General features: G+C 41.7%; 2 protein-coding genes across 2 annotated transcripts; both read left to right on the top strand.

The window, feature by feature from the left end:
* The first annotated feature begins 1,325 nt into the window (after positions 1-1,325).
* LOC109905814 (dehydrogenase/reductase SDR family member 13) lies at positions 1,326-5,307 on the top strand. The gene is made up of 5 exons (XM_020503437.2): positions 1,326-1,561; positions 2,681-2,799; positions 2,951-3,074; positions 3,358-3,684; positions 4,158-5,307. The coding sequence occupies exons 1-5, from the start codon at positions 1,435-1,437 to the stop codon at positions 4,415-4,417; spliced, it is 957 nt and encodes a 318-aa protein (XP_020359026.1). The 5' UTR covers positions 1,326-1,434; the 3' UTR covers positions 4,418-5,307.
* Positions 5,308-7,138: 1,831 nt separating this feature from the next.
* Positions 7,139-10,015, top strand: LOC109905813 (dehydrogenase/reductase SDR family member 13). Its single transcript, XM_020503436.2, has 5 exons — positions 7,139-7,408; positions 7,527-7,645; positions 7,782-7,905; positions 8,338-8,664; positions 9,459-10,015. Exons 1-5 carry the CDS (start codon positions 7,282-7,284, stop codon positions 9,716-9,718), a joined length of 957 nt encoding a protein of 318 aa, XP_020359025.1. The 5' UTR covers positions 7,139-7,281; the 3' UTR covers positions 9,719-10,015.
* The last annotated feature ends 4,661 nt before the right edge of the window (positions 10,016-14,676 follow it).

Genomic DNA, 14,676 nt, shown 5'->3' with positions numbered 1-14,676 from the left:
TTCCAAACTTCTTCCATTTAAGAATGATTCGGTCCACTGTCTTTGGGGCCCTTCAAAGCTGTAGAAATGTGTTGGTCCCTTCTCCAGATCTGTGCCTCGACATAATTGTGTCTTGGAGCTCTACGGACAATTCCTTCGACATCATGGCTTGGTTTTTGCTCTGACAATGCACTGTCAACTGTGGGGCTGTCTGACATTTTTACACATGGACACTCAAAGTCAATCTAAATGAATCGTCTTTTATTTGTCAGCTCGCTGGAGAGCTTCTAACCAACTCAATGCACCATAGTACACATCTCAATCAGGATCTCTGCTTAGGCAGTTGTCTTATATACGGTATTCACAGACAAGTTATATTTGCATGATTTAGGATAATCAATGAATCATTACCGTTTTGTTTCATTCATGTGACCAACCAATACCTCAAGGCTTCTTCTCTCTAAGCTGAGACCTTGAAATGGAGATCTTTCATTCTCAAAACAAGGTCTGGGCCTACTGCAAAATTGAAGCCACTGATAGTGAGGATTCGTTCAGTCAGCCACTTGCATGAACACAGAAATTGATTTGTAGAATAGCACATGAATAGAACACAGAGATTTGTTTTAAGAAAAGCACAGACATTAAAATCTCCATTACAGGAACTTGTTATATAGACGTGTGCCTTTCCAAATCATGTCCAATCAATTGAATTTATCACAGGTGGATTCCAATCAAGTTGTAGAAACATCTCAAGGATAATCAATGGAAACAGGATGCACTTGAGCTCAATTTTGAGTCTCATAGCAAAGGGTCTGAATACTTATGTAAATAATGTATTTATGTTTTTTATGTTTAATAAATTTGCTAAAATAAAAAAAGTTTTGCTTTGTCATTATGGGGATACTGTGTGTAGATTAATGAGGAAACGTCAAGGCGTCTGAATGCTTTCTGAATGCACCATATATGAATGAAGCGCTTGCTTTTTCTTACCTAGCATTGATTTATGGGACATTTAATTTATGGACATGTTTATATTCATATTTCTTACAAAACAGTAATTAAACCTAAACTGTTAAGAATGTTTGCTCTTGATTGTTTTATGATGGCTCAAACTGTACAATTCATAGCCTCTGCCTAAGTATCCTCCTAACAATTTGTCAGCCTAAATTAGAATTTAAAGGCAGCACTTATGCCTGCCCTGCAGAAATAGAGAGATTTGAGCATGAAAGCTTCAGTAGAAGAATCCCAACAAAGCAAAGAAGGGAGAAAAAAACAACTCAAATGTGCCTGTGCAGTCCAAAGGGGTGTGGTTTAGGCTTTCTCAGAACTCAACAGGAAGTAGAACTCTTTGCGCAATAGAGTAACCATGAGAATAAGTGTGCAGTAAGAAATTCTGGAGTGAGCAGTGTGTTCTATTAATTCTCTTTACTGAGTGTTGCACAGGATCTGAGCTCAATGGCTGTGTTTCTTCTTTTGGCTGGAATGGTAGTGGTGGGCTATATGATTTTTCATAATATCTTTGTCAAAGGGGCAGTATGCAAGAGCAATGTGAAACTGCATGGGAAAACTGTAATTGTAACAGGTGAGCCTGTTTTTGTCTGCTTTCTGTGTTTCCCTTCATTGACAGGAGGAAAGTTAATGGCACTGTTATGTAATAATGTTGAGTAGATGTAATGTTCTTTGCCTGTACATAATTTAATATATATAGTGTTGTTAAATTCATTTAACTTTGTTTATTATTATTTTTATTATTTTTACGTTTTCCCTGGTTATAAAACTCAACAAATTACTCTTTCTGCGGCAAGCTGTAGGGGAGACTGGGGGCAATTGTAACACCTTGAATTTCTCCAAACAGAAACAAACGAGTGATGAAACTCTCTCAGTAAATGCCCATTTAGGTTCTCTCCCTGCTTGAAGAGTTTCAGGCAAATATCTCAATATTTGTTAGGGGTAAAGTGTGTTTTTTCCCACCAACTGTATTTCTCTTGCACTGTCCTGAGCGTTAATGTTTAAGTATTCAAACTAGCATAGTGATGAAAACGATCTGTTAGATAAATATTGACATGATTGATGTCAATTGTCTCTTGCTAGGCACATGAGGTGTTGTGTCATGGTTGGAGGCAATTGTAACTCAGTGTTAAAATGAACATGATCCAAACAGCCAAATGATGGGGGGGTTATTTAAATTATTTGGCGTCCTGTAGAGTGGTAAATATGTTGTAAACAGGTATCATTTGGGCACAATCAGACTATTCAGATGTTTTGAGAGGAACCGAATGGCCATCCACAAATAGGGGTGTTACTGTAAATATTGGTTATGTACTTAGAAATAATTTTGTTGCAAAATCATTAGATACTATATGTATATAATATAATCCTTCATAAACAATGTATTTGAGGTTAATGGAGTTTATTTGGTTTATTTTTTTGGTGTTACATTTCACCCTAGCTACTGTTACAATTGCCCCTGGCACGGTGGCAAATGTAACATCCCGATTTTAAAGATTAAAATCAAGATTGTAATCTGAACGTTTTATGTACAGACCTATACATGGTATGAATGTTTAAAAATGACTTCCATAGTTCAAGTGGTCTCTGAGCAATAGAGTAAAATATGTTTATTTTTATAAATATATCTTTTTTTACTATTCCTCCCAGGCTCCCCTACATTGCATTAATCCTACTAATACTAATTCTACAGGAAGTAACACAGGCATAGGGAAGATGACAGCGCTAGATCTGGCCAGGAGAGGTGCCAGGGTCATCCTGGCCTGCCGCAACAAACAGAGAGCTGAGGCTGCGCTTGCTGACATCAAGAGGGTGAGGAGAGATTCAACAATCTCTGACCTACTTTACATTAGCAGACTTTGTTATTTCATCACAACCTTCATGTGGTGGCTGTGAAAAGAGGAAATTTGGAAAATGTCCAATGAAATTTGGACCGAGTAACAAAGAAATGTGTGTCCTGTAGGAGAGTGGGAGCAATGAGGTGGTGTTCATGCATCTGGATCTGGGCAGTCTGAAGTCTGTTCGCACCTTTGCTGAAACCTTCCTAAAGACTGAGCGCAGATTGGACCTGCTCATCAACAATGCAGGTAGAGGAGGCTTGAGGAGGTGTTGTTGGACCTCTCTCTCTCTCTGGGTGTATCTCAATGGTCCTAAACGGCTTCCTTTCCCTCTACTCTATCCTTTATTTGCACTGGCATGACAGGTGAAAGCAATACACCTGTCCTGTTCCTTTGCATCAATGCAGGATGAAGGAAAGGCTGTGAGGAGATGAGGCTACCAAAGACTATTAAGATGCACCCTGAACTCCCATCAACCTCCCATAGAAGTGATTATGGATGAATAATGACTCATTTCCATGTTTCCTCTCAGGTATTTACATGCAGGGCAGCACAGAAGACGGCTTGGGGATGATGTTTGGTGTCAACTACATCGGTCACTTCCTGTTGACCAACCTGCTTCTGGACCGTCTGAAGGAGTGCGGTCCGAGTCGAGTGGTCAACGTGGCGTCCTTGGGCCATAATTTTGGCAAAATTGATTTCAACTGCTTGAGCACTCACAAGGAGTTAGGTGTTGGCGAGTCTGCCACAGACGTCTTTAACATCTATTGCAACAGCAAGCTGTGTAACGTTGTCTTCACCCATGAGCTGGCCAAGAGACTGAAGGACACAAATGTTACCTGCTACAGCCTCCACCCTGGTCAGTGCTGCTAAGTCAGGCGTCCAATTTCATTTGACCATGTATAAAACTTTTGAATGTCATGGTATCTGCAGTTTTCAACTTAGTTCTTGGTTGAATGTAATGGTATCTGCAGTTTTCAACTTAGTTCTTGGTTGAATGTAATGGTATCTGCAGTTTTCAACTTAGTTCTTGGTTGAATGTAAAGTAGAATAAGATGACTAATGTTCCATTCAAAGCTCTTCTCAGTCCTGGCACCCCAATGGTGGAACAAGCCCTAATGTCAGGACAGCAGACTCCCTGGCCATCTTCCGACAAAGTCTTAAAACCTGTCTCTTTTAAGCGATTATGTTATTGTCTCACCTAGCTATCTTAAGATGAATGCACTAATGTAAGTTGCTCTGGATAAGAGCGTCTGCTAATTGACTAAAATATATATATATTTTTTTATGGATGAATAACTTAACTCTAGTGCTTGTGTCTTTTTCTCCTAGGTATAATCGAAACTGAGCTGGGCCGTTACGCCAACTCTGCATTTTTAATGCTGTTGAAGCCCATCTCAATGTTGTTCTTCAAGAACTCTGTGGCGGGGTCTCAGACCACCCTGCACTGTGCCCTGCAGGAGGGCCTAGAGCCCCTGTCTGGATGCTACTTCTCTAACTGTACAGTCAGGAACGTCTATCCTAAGGCCAGAGATGATGCGGTGGCCAAGAAGCTATGGGAAGTCAGTGAGAGTCTGTGTGGACTCCTGTGAAAGCCTCCCACTGTGACTCAAGCTCTCCTCAGTGTGCAAGATGATTTTTGAAATTTGAATGGACTAGCCCTTTAAATCATTCAACCATGTCAAAGAAATTCTAAAAGTGCTTACTCCGTGTGATTAGTATATAGGACTGATCTTGTGCATTAACTTCTAAGTTCTTACCATAGGTTACTTAGGGTGTTCCACTCTGCCCTAGTAGATATATCTGGTACATAATTAAACGACCCACCCAAAACTGTGCATGCTGGAATGAATTCAACCATGAAGTGGCAAAAAGGATGAAGAAGCATAGGCCTACTGGGCAATTCAAGACTTATGGAAATAAAGTATGTGTTCCACAATGAGGCTGTTGTATATTCATTGGTTGTATAATAATTGTGCCAGCACTGAACAGTGCATCCATTCATATTTTAGATAATGTAACCCCGTGGTTAAAGATCATGTGCACATGGCCGAGGAGCTGATGCTGTTTGTTGCCTTGATCATGTGCATTTGAATTAAAAACCAGGGGTGAAAAGAGTACAGATATATCTCACTCAAGTAGAAGTACTGTTACTTTAGTACAATTTCTACTCAAGTTGAAGTCAAACGAATGGTGTAAAAAAATGACTTCAAGTAAAATGAATTGAGTTACTTTTAAAATATAAACATTGACCTTGATAATTATCTAATTTTGCTAAGGTTACCTGAATATTGTTACACATTTTCCTTGCATTCAATTGAAAAAGGAATAGAGGCAATGAATGTAGAGGAGGAACTCAGTTAATTTATTTTCTGAATTATGAGTCACATCTGTATGTAAAATTATTAACATTTTAATACAGTCAAAGCAATTCAAATGTATTGATTTTTTAAACTATACAAAATAAAGTGCATAAACAAAGTTTCCAGACGTCAATATATTTCAGTCTCCAGAAATAAACATGTCTAATTCTTTCAACCATTCAGCAGTCCCTCATTCATCCTTCTATTACTGTTAATGGGACCGGCTGACATTCATTCACTCACTCACACTTTCACTCTTTCCTTCACTCACTCCCTCACCCAAACTCCCTCTTTCACTCACTCCCTCACCCAAACTCACTGCACAAACTCCCTCTTTCACTCACTCCCTCACCCAAACTCACTGCACAAACTCCCTCTTTCACTCACTCCCTCACCCAAACTCACTGCACAAACTCCCTCTTTCACTCACTCCCTCACCCAAACTCAATGCACAAACTCCCTCTTTCACTCACTCCCTCACCCAAACTCACTGCACAAACTCCCTCTTTCACTCACTCCCTCACCCAAACTCACTGCACAAACTCCCTCTTTCACTCACTCCCTCACCCAAACTCACTGCACAAACTCCCTCTTTCACTCACTCCCTCACCCAAACTCAATGCACAAACTCCCTCTTTCACTCACTCCCTCACCCAAACTCACTGCACAAACTCCCTCTTTCACTCACTCCCTCACCCAAACTCAATGCACAAACTCCCTCTTTCACTCATTCGTCATCAGTGGTGGAAAGAGTACTGAAATATCCTACTCAAGTAAATGTACAGTTTAATACAATTTTACTCAAGTAGAGGTAAAATTACTAACTTTTAAAACCACTTTAAAAAGTACAAGTACTCAGAACAACTGCTCAATTACAGTAAGGAGAGTAGTTGCAATTAATTACTTTACACCTTTAAAAATCATAGGCTTGCAAAATATGTAATAATGTATGAATCATTTGTGATTGAGAGGCCTAAAGAGGAAGTAAACTACTAGTGCCAATAAATGGTTTAGATTAGATTTACAGTGGTCACCAAACCATTCCTAGTCGATCACCAAACATTTCTTATGAAAAAGGCTTGCGCCGGGAAGGCAAAATGTTCCCATGTTGAACCATTTCATGTTTCTCAAGATATAACTCCGTTTACCCGGCAGGCCCAGAGAGCATATCAAGTGTACCTATTATCTACCGCTCGCCAAACATAGCTCAGATCACCGTGTCTGCAGTTTTCTTGTGCCATTGACTAGAGACTAAACGAATAGAGCAAATAGATTTTTTAACGAGTAAATTCATGTTTAAATTGTTAGCACTGTCAAGACTTTGTTCAACAGTTTTATAAGCCATAAAATGTGCGTTTCGATAGGCTTTCGGGGTTATTTGTCTTTTTTAATATCGAGGAATAGTACAATTTCTCTGGTCATAGGAGTAACAACATTAATTGCTGCATGAGGCAAAATGTATGCAGTGTGAGTTGAGTCATCAGCTGGAACTGGAAGACTGTCCGATTTCCTCAGTCGAGTGAGGAAGAGAGGAGGGACGGTAAGTCGGGTGAGGTGCAGCTTCACGGCTGCTCCCTCCTTCCCCCCAGACTGACCATCAGATGCTGGCCATCTACAGTAAAAAAAAAAGATTTATTACGCTCACTCGGCTCACAAGCAATACCACATATTATATATGACTAGTGTGATCATATAGGCCTACCTACATTTTTTTTATTTAAAAATGGCCTGAGAAGAACAACATTGGCAGGGACATTCAAGCGTAGTTAATATGTAGTGATCATGTATTGGCATGGTTTTTTAATTCATGTTTTTTATTATTATTATTTTTTAAATCTGAGATGTTGATCTCGGATTCCATTTTCACTCCAAAAGTGATCTATGCCCTCAATATGGAGCCGATTTTCATGCAGATTACAAAAACGACATCTGGTGGAATACTTCCATACTGCAGGTATAAATTAAACCCGGAAGCTGTTGAGGGCGTAATAAAAACAAAAACAGCACATGCCGTATGTTAGCCAGCTGAACTTTGATAGCTTTCAAACTAAATTACATTCCCGAATTCGGAAACAACGCTCGGTACTGTAATAATGTCGGTTTTGCTATCTATTCTGGCAGTAGGGATTGCGTTGTATTTGATACTTTATTACAATGTGATCAGAGGATCAAGATGCACGAGCTCTGTGACACTTAAAGGAAAGACTGCTATTGTAACAGGTTAGTTAGGCACATTTTGTTGCCTTACTGTGTGATGGGGACTGATTTAGTGTGCGCACGTTTTAAGTGCGTTCATGTGGAAGACCTTTACATTAACATGTGTTTTGTTGTTCCCTAGGGAGTAACACTGGTATTGGAAAGGCTACTGCTTTGGATTTGGCCAAGAGAGGTGCAAGGGTCATCCTTGCCTGCCGCTGCAAACAGAAAGCTGAGGCTGCTGTCTATGATATCAGAAGGGTTAGAGGAGCCTTATTGATAAAATATTATGTTGTGGCATAGCCATCTCAATACATACTGATCAGGGATTTGTTTGCCCTGTGTGAACATGTATGGTGTTGGAAATCCACTGTTTGATTCCTCCTCTGTTCTATAGGAGAGTGGGAGCAATGAGGTGGTGTTCATGCATCTGGATCTGGGCAGTCTGAAGTCTGTTCGCTCCTTTGCTGAAACCTTCCTGAAGACTGAACTCAGACTGGACCTGCTCATCAACAATGCAGGTATGGCAGAGAAAGAGGGAATGTAAACATTCATTCCCAATACATAAAACACACTTTCTCTATTCAGTGAACCCTATTGAATTAACATCTCTTCTTACCCTATGGATAAAATAATACACACATTTTAAGACAAATATAGAAATACTTGGACATTATGTGTAGCCTTACTCCCTGTCTCTGGTCTCACTGTCTGTCACCTTGAATGACCCCAACTACCTCGTACCCCTGCACATTGACTCAGTACTGGGACTCCTTGTAAATAGCCTCGTTATTGTTATTTTGTGTTACTATTTCCTTTTTTTATTTATCAAATATTTTTCTTACTTTTTAGCTCTACATTGTTGGGAATGGGCTCATAAGTAAGCATTTCAAGGTACTCTCTATACCTGTTGTATTCGGCTAATGTGACCAATAAAATGTGATTGGTTTCAGGAATGCTGGGGCCTGGCTACACTGAGGATGGGTTCGGCATGGTGTTTGGGGTAAACCACTTAGGCCACTTCCTGTTGACCTGCTTGCTGCTGGACCGGCTGAAGGAGTGTGGCCCTAGTCGTGTTGTCAACGTGTCGGCTCTCCTACACCGACTAGGCTCTGTCGACTTTGCCCTCCTGGGTACCCACAAGGACCTGGTGTCAGGCCAGTCCACCTGGCATAACTTCAGGGCCTACTGCCACAGCAAGCTGTGCAACGTGCTCTTCACCCGGGAGCTGGCCAACCGCCTGGAGGGGACCAGCGTTACCACCTACAGCCTCCACCCAGGTCAGTAGCTCTCCACCTACAGCCTCCACCCAGGTCAGTAGCTCTCCACCTACAGCCTCCACCCAGGTCAGTAGCTCTCCACTTACAGCCTCCACCCAGATCAGTAGCTCTCCACCTACAGCCTCCACCCAGGGCAGTAGCTCTCCACCTACAGCCTCCACCCAGGTCAGTAGCTCTCCACCTACAGCCTCCACCCAGGTCAGTAGCTCTCCACCTACAGCCTCCACCCAGGTCAGTTGCTCTCCACCTACAGCCTTCACCCAGGTCAGTTGCTCTCCACCTACAGCCTCCACCCAGGTCAGTTGCTCTCCACCTACAGCCTCCACCCAGGTCAGTTGCTCTCCACCTACAGCCTCCACCCAGGTCAGTTGCTCTCCACCTACAGCCTCTACCCAGGTCAGTTGCTCTCCACCTACAGCCTCTACCCAGGTCAGTTGCTCTCCACCTACAGCCTCCACCCAGGTCAGTTGCTCTCCACCTACAGCCTCCACCCAGGTCAGTTGCTCTCCACCTACAGCCTCCACCCAGGTCAGTTGCTCTCCACCTACAGCCTCCACCCAGGTCAGTTGCTCTGCCTTGGAGAACCTAGAAGGGATCCTTCTTACTTGGTTTTACATTTGAGCTTTTCTGTAATCTATATGCAGACTGTTTGATGTTTCAGATGGCTAGTATGTGTCAAGTGTGTATTGTATAGTGTGTTTTTACACAGCAGTACTGCGTTTGCAAAACATTGCAGACAATGTGGTTTATTCTATTCCATCCTATCCCATATTAAATTACCATTTGTAATTTAGGGGTCATTCACACTGAGTTCGGTCGCAACCTGAAACTATGGCAGAGGCTCTTTCTGGAGCCCATCTCTAAGCTTTTCTTCATGGATGCTGAGAGGGGAGCCCAGACCACCCTACACTGTGCCCTCCAAGAGGGGATCGAGCCGCTGAGTGGACGCTACTTCTCTTCATGTGCTCTACAGGAAGTAGGCGCCAAGGGGCGGGACGATGCTTTGGCTAGGAAGCTGTGGGAGGTGAGTGAGAGGCTATCCAACCTATCCTGAGAGACTCGGATTCTAGCCATGGCAAAGATTTTGGAATATACTGACAAGATATTGAACTCTCCACTCTAACAATGGTAAATAATGTCCGTGAAGGACTCTCTCTCTCTCTCTCTCTCTGACTAATGCCTTGTTATCACCAATGATGCCTTGTAACTTATGATTTTGCTTTGTATATTGGAATTCATTTCATTCACAATGTTATTAAATACTTACGTTCTGTTTCTAATGACCATTTCTTGATCTTAGTCAGCAATGTCAGTTAATAGACTTTGTTAATAAACAAATGATTCCAGATGATTAATATAGTTAATATAATGTCCTCCTACACCACTACTTCACAATTGTATTTTTGCACGGATGGAAGGAGTCCTCGCTCTCACTTTGCCTATTCGGGTCCAGTGGCCTTTAACAGCACAGAGGGATAACACTTCCAGTGAACAAACACCTTTAACAGCACAGAGGGATAACACTTCCAGTGAACAAACACCTTTAACAGCACAGAGGGATAACACTTCCAGTGAACAAACACCTTTAACAGCACAGAGGGATAACACTTCCAGTGAACTAACAGCACAGAGGGATAACACTTCCAGTGAACCTACAGCACAGAGGGATAGCACTTCCAGTGAACCTACAGCACAGAGGGATATCACTTCCAGTGAACTAACAGCACAGAGGGATAACACTTCCAGTGAACTAACAGCACAGAGGGATAACACTTCCAGTGAACTAACAGCACAGAGGGATAACACTTCCAGTGAACAAACACCTTTAACAGCACAGAGGGATAACACTTCCAGTGAACTAACAGCACAGAGGGATAGCACTTCCAGTGAACTAACAGCACAGAGGGATAACACTTCCAGTGAACTAACAGCACAGAGGGATAACACTTCCAGTGAACTAACAGCACAGAGGGATAACACTTCCAGTGAACTAACAGCACAGAGGGATAACACTTCCAGTGAACTAACAGCACAGAGGGATAACACTTCCAGTGAACTAACAGCACAGAGGGATAACACTTCCAGTGAACAAAGTCACTTTCCGATGACTGATGTGCCTTTTTGAAGGAGGCCTTACTACAGGTCCAAAGATGGACTTATACCATGTGCTTGTCTCACAATATTCAGTGGAGGAATGTTTTCTGAAGAAGAAAGTGCTGTACTGATATATGTTTATACTTGTGTGCTTTTAAAGAGAAAGATTTACACTGGTTTTTGGGCACAATGTCATAGATTAGGGATTGATGACTAATGACTGAACTTTCCCACAGTTGTCAGTCAGGTCATTCATAACATTCACTGTGACTGGGTAGCTACACTTACATACTCACCATGAACTTGCAGAAACTGAAGGAACTGCCAGTCATTCTGCTCGGTCATTATGACACACCATGTGTTCAGCACAGGCTAAGCAAAAGATAGGAGTACTACTTGGGTTGGGTTCCATACAGATGATAAGGATGGACTTTCTTTGGAGGTTACTTATTAAACAAACACAAGTGTTATGTATACATTTCTGTTGAAACATACAACTTTTACAGGCTTTATCTTATCTTTAGTTTTCCATTAACTATGTGAATTGTGAAGATACAGTATGTTACACATTTCTTTTTTGAAATACTTTTTGTTTTTAGATCACAACAGAATATAGTACACATTTCAATCTATCAATGATATACATACAAAATGATAATCTACCAACAATTGTATAGAATGGCAAATAGTCTTTCTGCTTCTGAATGAGAATATAGTATGTCTGTGTGTACAATGAACAGGTAGGTGTTCATGCCCCTGTGTGGCTGTCATGTTTTCCTTGTACACCAGGGGGCAGTAGCATATCACTGCTCTTGTAGAAACTGCAATTTACCATGCTGTTCCTTCCTTGCAGTTGTTGCTTGGAGCAAGGTTGTCGAGGACCTTGACCTATGGATTATGTTCATTATGAACACTGATTATTAACACTGGTACACTTGAAAGCGAGGTCAGTTTTGTATGTTAAGAGCTTCGCTCATGTAATTACTCAGGAGGACAGTCTCTGGTGCAGGTTTCAACTTTCACCTCTGTTATGTGTGGGGAGACATGCACCTACTATCGATTTCGCTCGCTGTCCCTCTCCTTTCTCAGGTGAATAGAGTGGGGGACGTCAGACTGGCACAGTGGTGAACTTCCTGTCCTGTTCTGTTCACCTCAGATCCAATAGTTATCAAGCCCCTCTCTACAGTCTCTGTACTATACTATCTCAGTCCACAGAAGAATTAACACAAGTAGGCAGTTCCTGAACACATTTCTATTTTTTATAGGCCTAATTTCTAGTGATGTCATGCTCTCGGTCCCATTTAGTGGCATTCTTTTTCAATTGCAATTATGTGAATCAGGTATTTAAGTGCCAAGCTGTAACAAACACCTGCCTGCCCAGTAGCTCTCCAGGACTGAAGCAGGAGACCCCTGTCCTACACTCTGCTCTCCTCTAACAGAGTGGTCTGTCTGTAATATTATTCTTCCTAGTCTCAGATCTGCAGCTAGTCTCAGATCTGCAGCTAGTTGATAGGTATTCTGTAGTTGATAGGTATTCTAGAGTTGATAGGTATTCTGTCACCCTCTCCACTCCATGGATTAAGAAACGAGGCATTGATGACCTGCTCTGTTCTTGCTGTTTACTGTGGACATACTCCCAAGCAGAGGCCAGGAGGCAGTACAGTACTTAGTGACTGGATTAGTGCTTCAATTAGCTAGCTATCAATTAACATAGAGGGCCCTGATTGATTTACATACTACAGGCCTGATTTACTGAGTGCATCTGTTATTTTCAGAAGACAATACAATATAAAATGCATTACAAAAAAAATGTCTCAAAAGACTGAGACAACTTTATGTTTTGGTGTAAAAAAAAGTATTTTTTCTCTTGCTCTTGTCTTTTGAAAATAACTGGTGGAAACCTTGCACAGGGTGCTCAGCAAATCTATAAAAGTGGTGGATGTGTGGTCTGTTCTATGGCAGAGCATTCAGGACAGAAGGAAGGAGTAGGATGAGGAAGAGTAGTGGACGGCCCCTGGATCACTGAACCGTGGCATCCACATCACTCTGTATGTGCGCCGTGGCAACGCAGAGCAGCGGTTTCCTCGGCAACTGCAGGGGCCACGTTGAAGTGACAAAAGACTGAGTTCTTGACATGCATGCGTGCTACTGTCTTCCTTTTATAAGTTCCTCAGATCTACCATGGATGGATGCCTTATGCTGAGGCAATGTGTTACTCTGGCTGTTGTTCTGCCGAATATGCTTCATATTTATCACACCTCAGAACCTAGACGTCCAATTGTTTATGTTAAGAGATGATGCTAGCATCATGCCATGTCAGGGACGCTTATTAGACCCAACTGAACCCATTGAACCTTTATGATCGCCTTCTTTGGGCATTATGCATACTATAAAATGTATAGAGAGAGTACAATATTGGTTTGTGTGAGTATGTAACATTTTGTGTGTGCATGTCTGGTTTATCAATGTTTTTAAGCTTTTTAGTTATTTTTAAGACGTGTGATCGAGGGAGAGATGTTGTGATGTAATATTAATGGGAGTGTATGGTACTGGGGGCAGGGGGTGTGGACTTGGTACTGCTGGTAACTGTCAGGTAGGAGAGGAGCTCTGGTGATGGTGCCTGGCCTCGGTTGGGGGTTTGGAGCAACACTGGATTGTGGGTGGGCAACAAAAGAGTGTTGGTTTATTCAAATTCAGACCTCTCTTCCTCAGGCAATGTGCATCCCTTCACACACCCTTCCAGCCCAGCCTTTATCCGTGACAGAGGAAGTCGATAAATAGAATCATCCTCTGGGTCTTGTTATTTTGTAATCTGCTAATCTGTGATTAACGATGTTTACAAATATGATGCGCCGCAAAGTGTCAGAATCGTGTCTCACACCTTTCTCTGTCATATATACCCCCCCCCACTTCTCTGAGGAGGTCTACTGCTGTACACCACGTCACATCGCTCCACTGAGAGTTTATAAACACCAATGGTGGGAAATAAAGTAGGGATTCCTTTGACTAGTAATTGAAATGGAGACATTAGCAGTAATACGAATAGTGATCACAGAGGTCTGATTCTTTGAAGTTGATAAGTAAAAAGTCAAGTTGGCATCACACCAAGATCCCTAATGTGTTTTTAATAGTCACCAGTGTTTTGAGATTGTACTTCAGCTAGACTTGATCAGAGTTTGTATCTGAGTTTGTATATCGTGTAAAAGTTTCCCTGTTCTGTTCATGTTGTAATTAGCATAGTGGTTTCCCACTGTGTCTGGAAATCAACGAGAAACAGACATGGCGAGAAGAAATGTTGCTTTCATAAAAGCTTCATAAACATACATTCAATCACACCACTTAGGTAAATGAACCAACTTCCCATTTTCTGCAATTTGCAGTAATCTAATGAGGTAAAATGTGGCTTGCTGCGAGGGACTGCCAGGGTAAAGGCAGCCTACCAGGAAGGTTATTGCTGTAAAAGCTATCAATTAGGAAAAAACTATAGCATTTTGCAATTGGGTTACTAATTGGCAATTAGATACTCTGAAATAAGTGCATTGTCTTGTTTTACTTGTGTGATTTACTATGAGCTATTGAGGGTATTTACTGAAGGTGAACAGTCAATCCCATTGCAGGGCTGATAGTCCTTCAATGTGGTGTTCTCTTGCTTTTCAAATGGAAAAGGTAAAACTGGAATCCCTGTTCTATACTAAGGCTAGCCTATTTAGTTGGCTTGCTAAAGAAGAGAGGGCAGAGATACCTCAGTCATCAGGGCATACTACATATGATGGAGGACAGCATTAAGAAGCTGAATCCCCTTGTGTTCTGGGTCTGTGTGTGCAAATCGGAGACAAATTCCAATCTCTCTCTAACATGGACACTAAAAGCTTTAGGATTGAACTGGGTTTAATTGTATACTGATATCTGGCTGCATTT

The sequence above is a fragment of the Oncorhynchus kisutch genome, linkage group LG15 (assembly GCF_002021735.2).
Source record: "Oncorhynchus kisutch isolate 150728-3 linkage group LG15, Okis_V2, whole genome shotgun sequence".
Classification (NCBI taxonomy): Eukaryota; Metazoa; Chordata; class Actinopteri; order Salmoniformes; family Salmonidae; genus Oncorhynchus; species Oncorhynchus kisutch.
The sequence above is the reverse complement of the archived record's forward strand: the minus strand, read 5'-3'. Positions and strand labels throughout refer to the sequence as shown.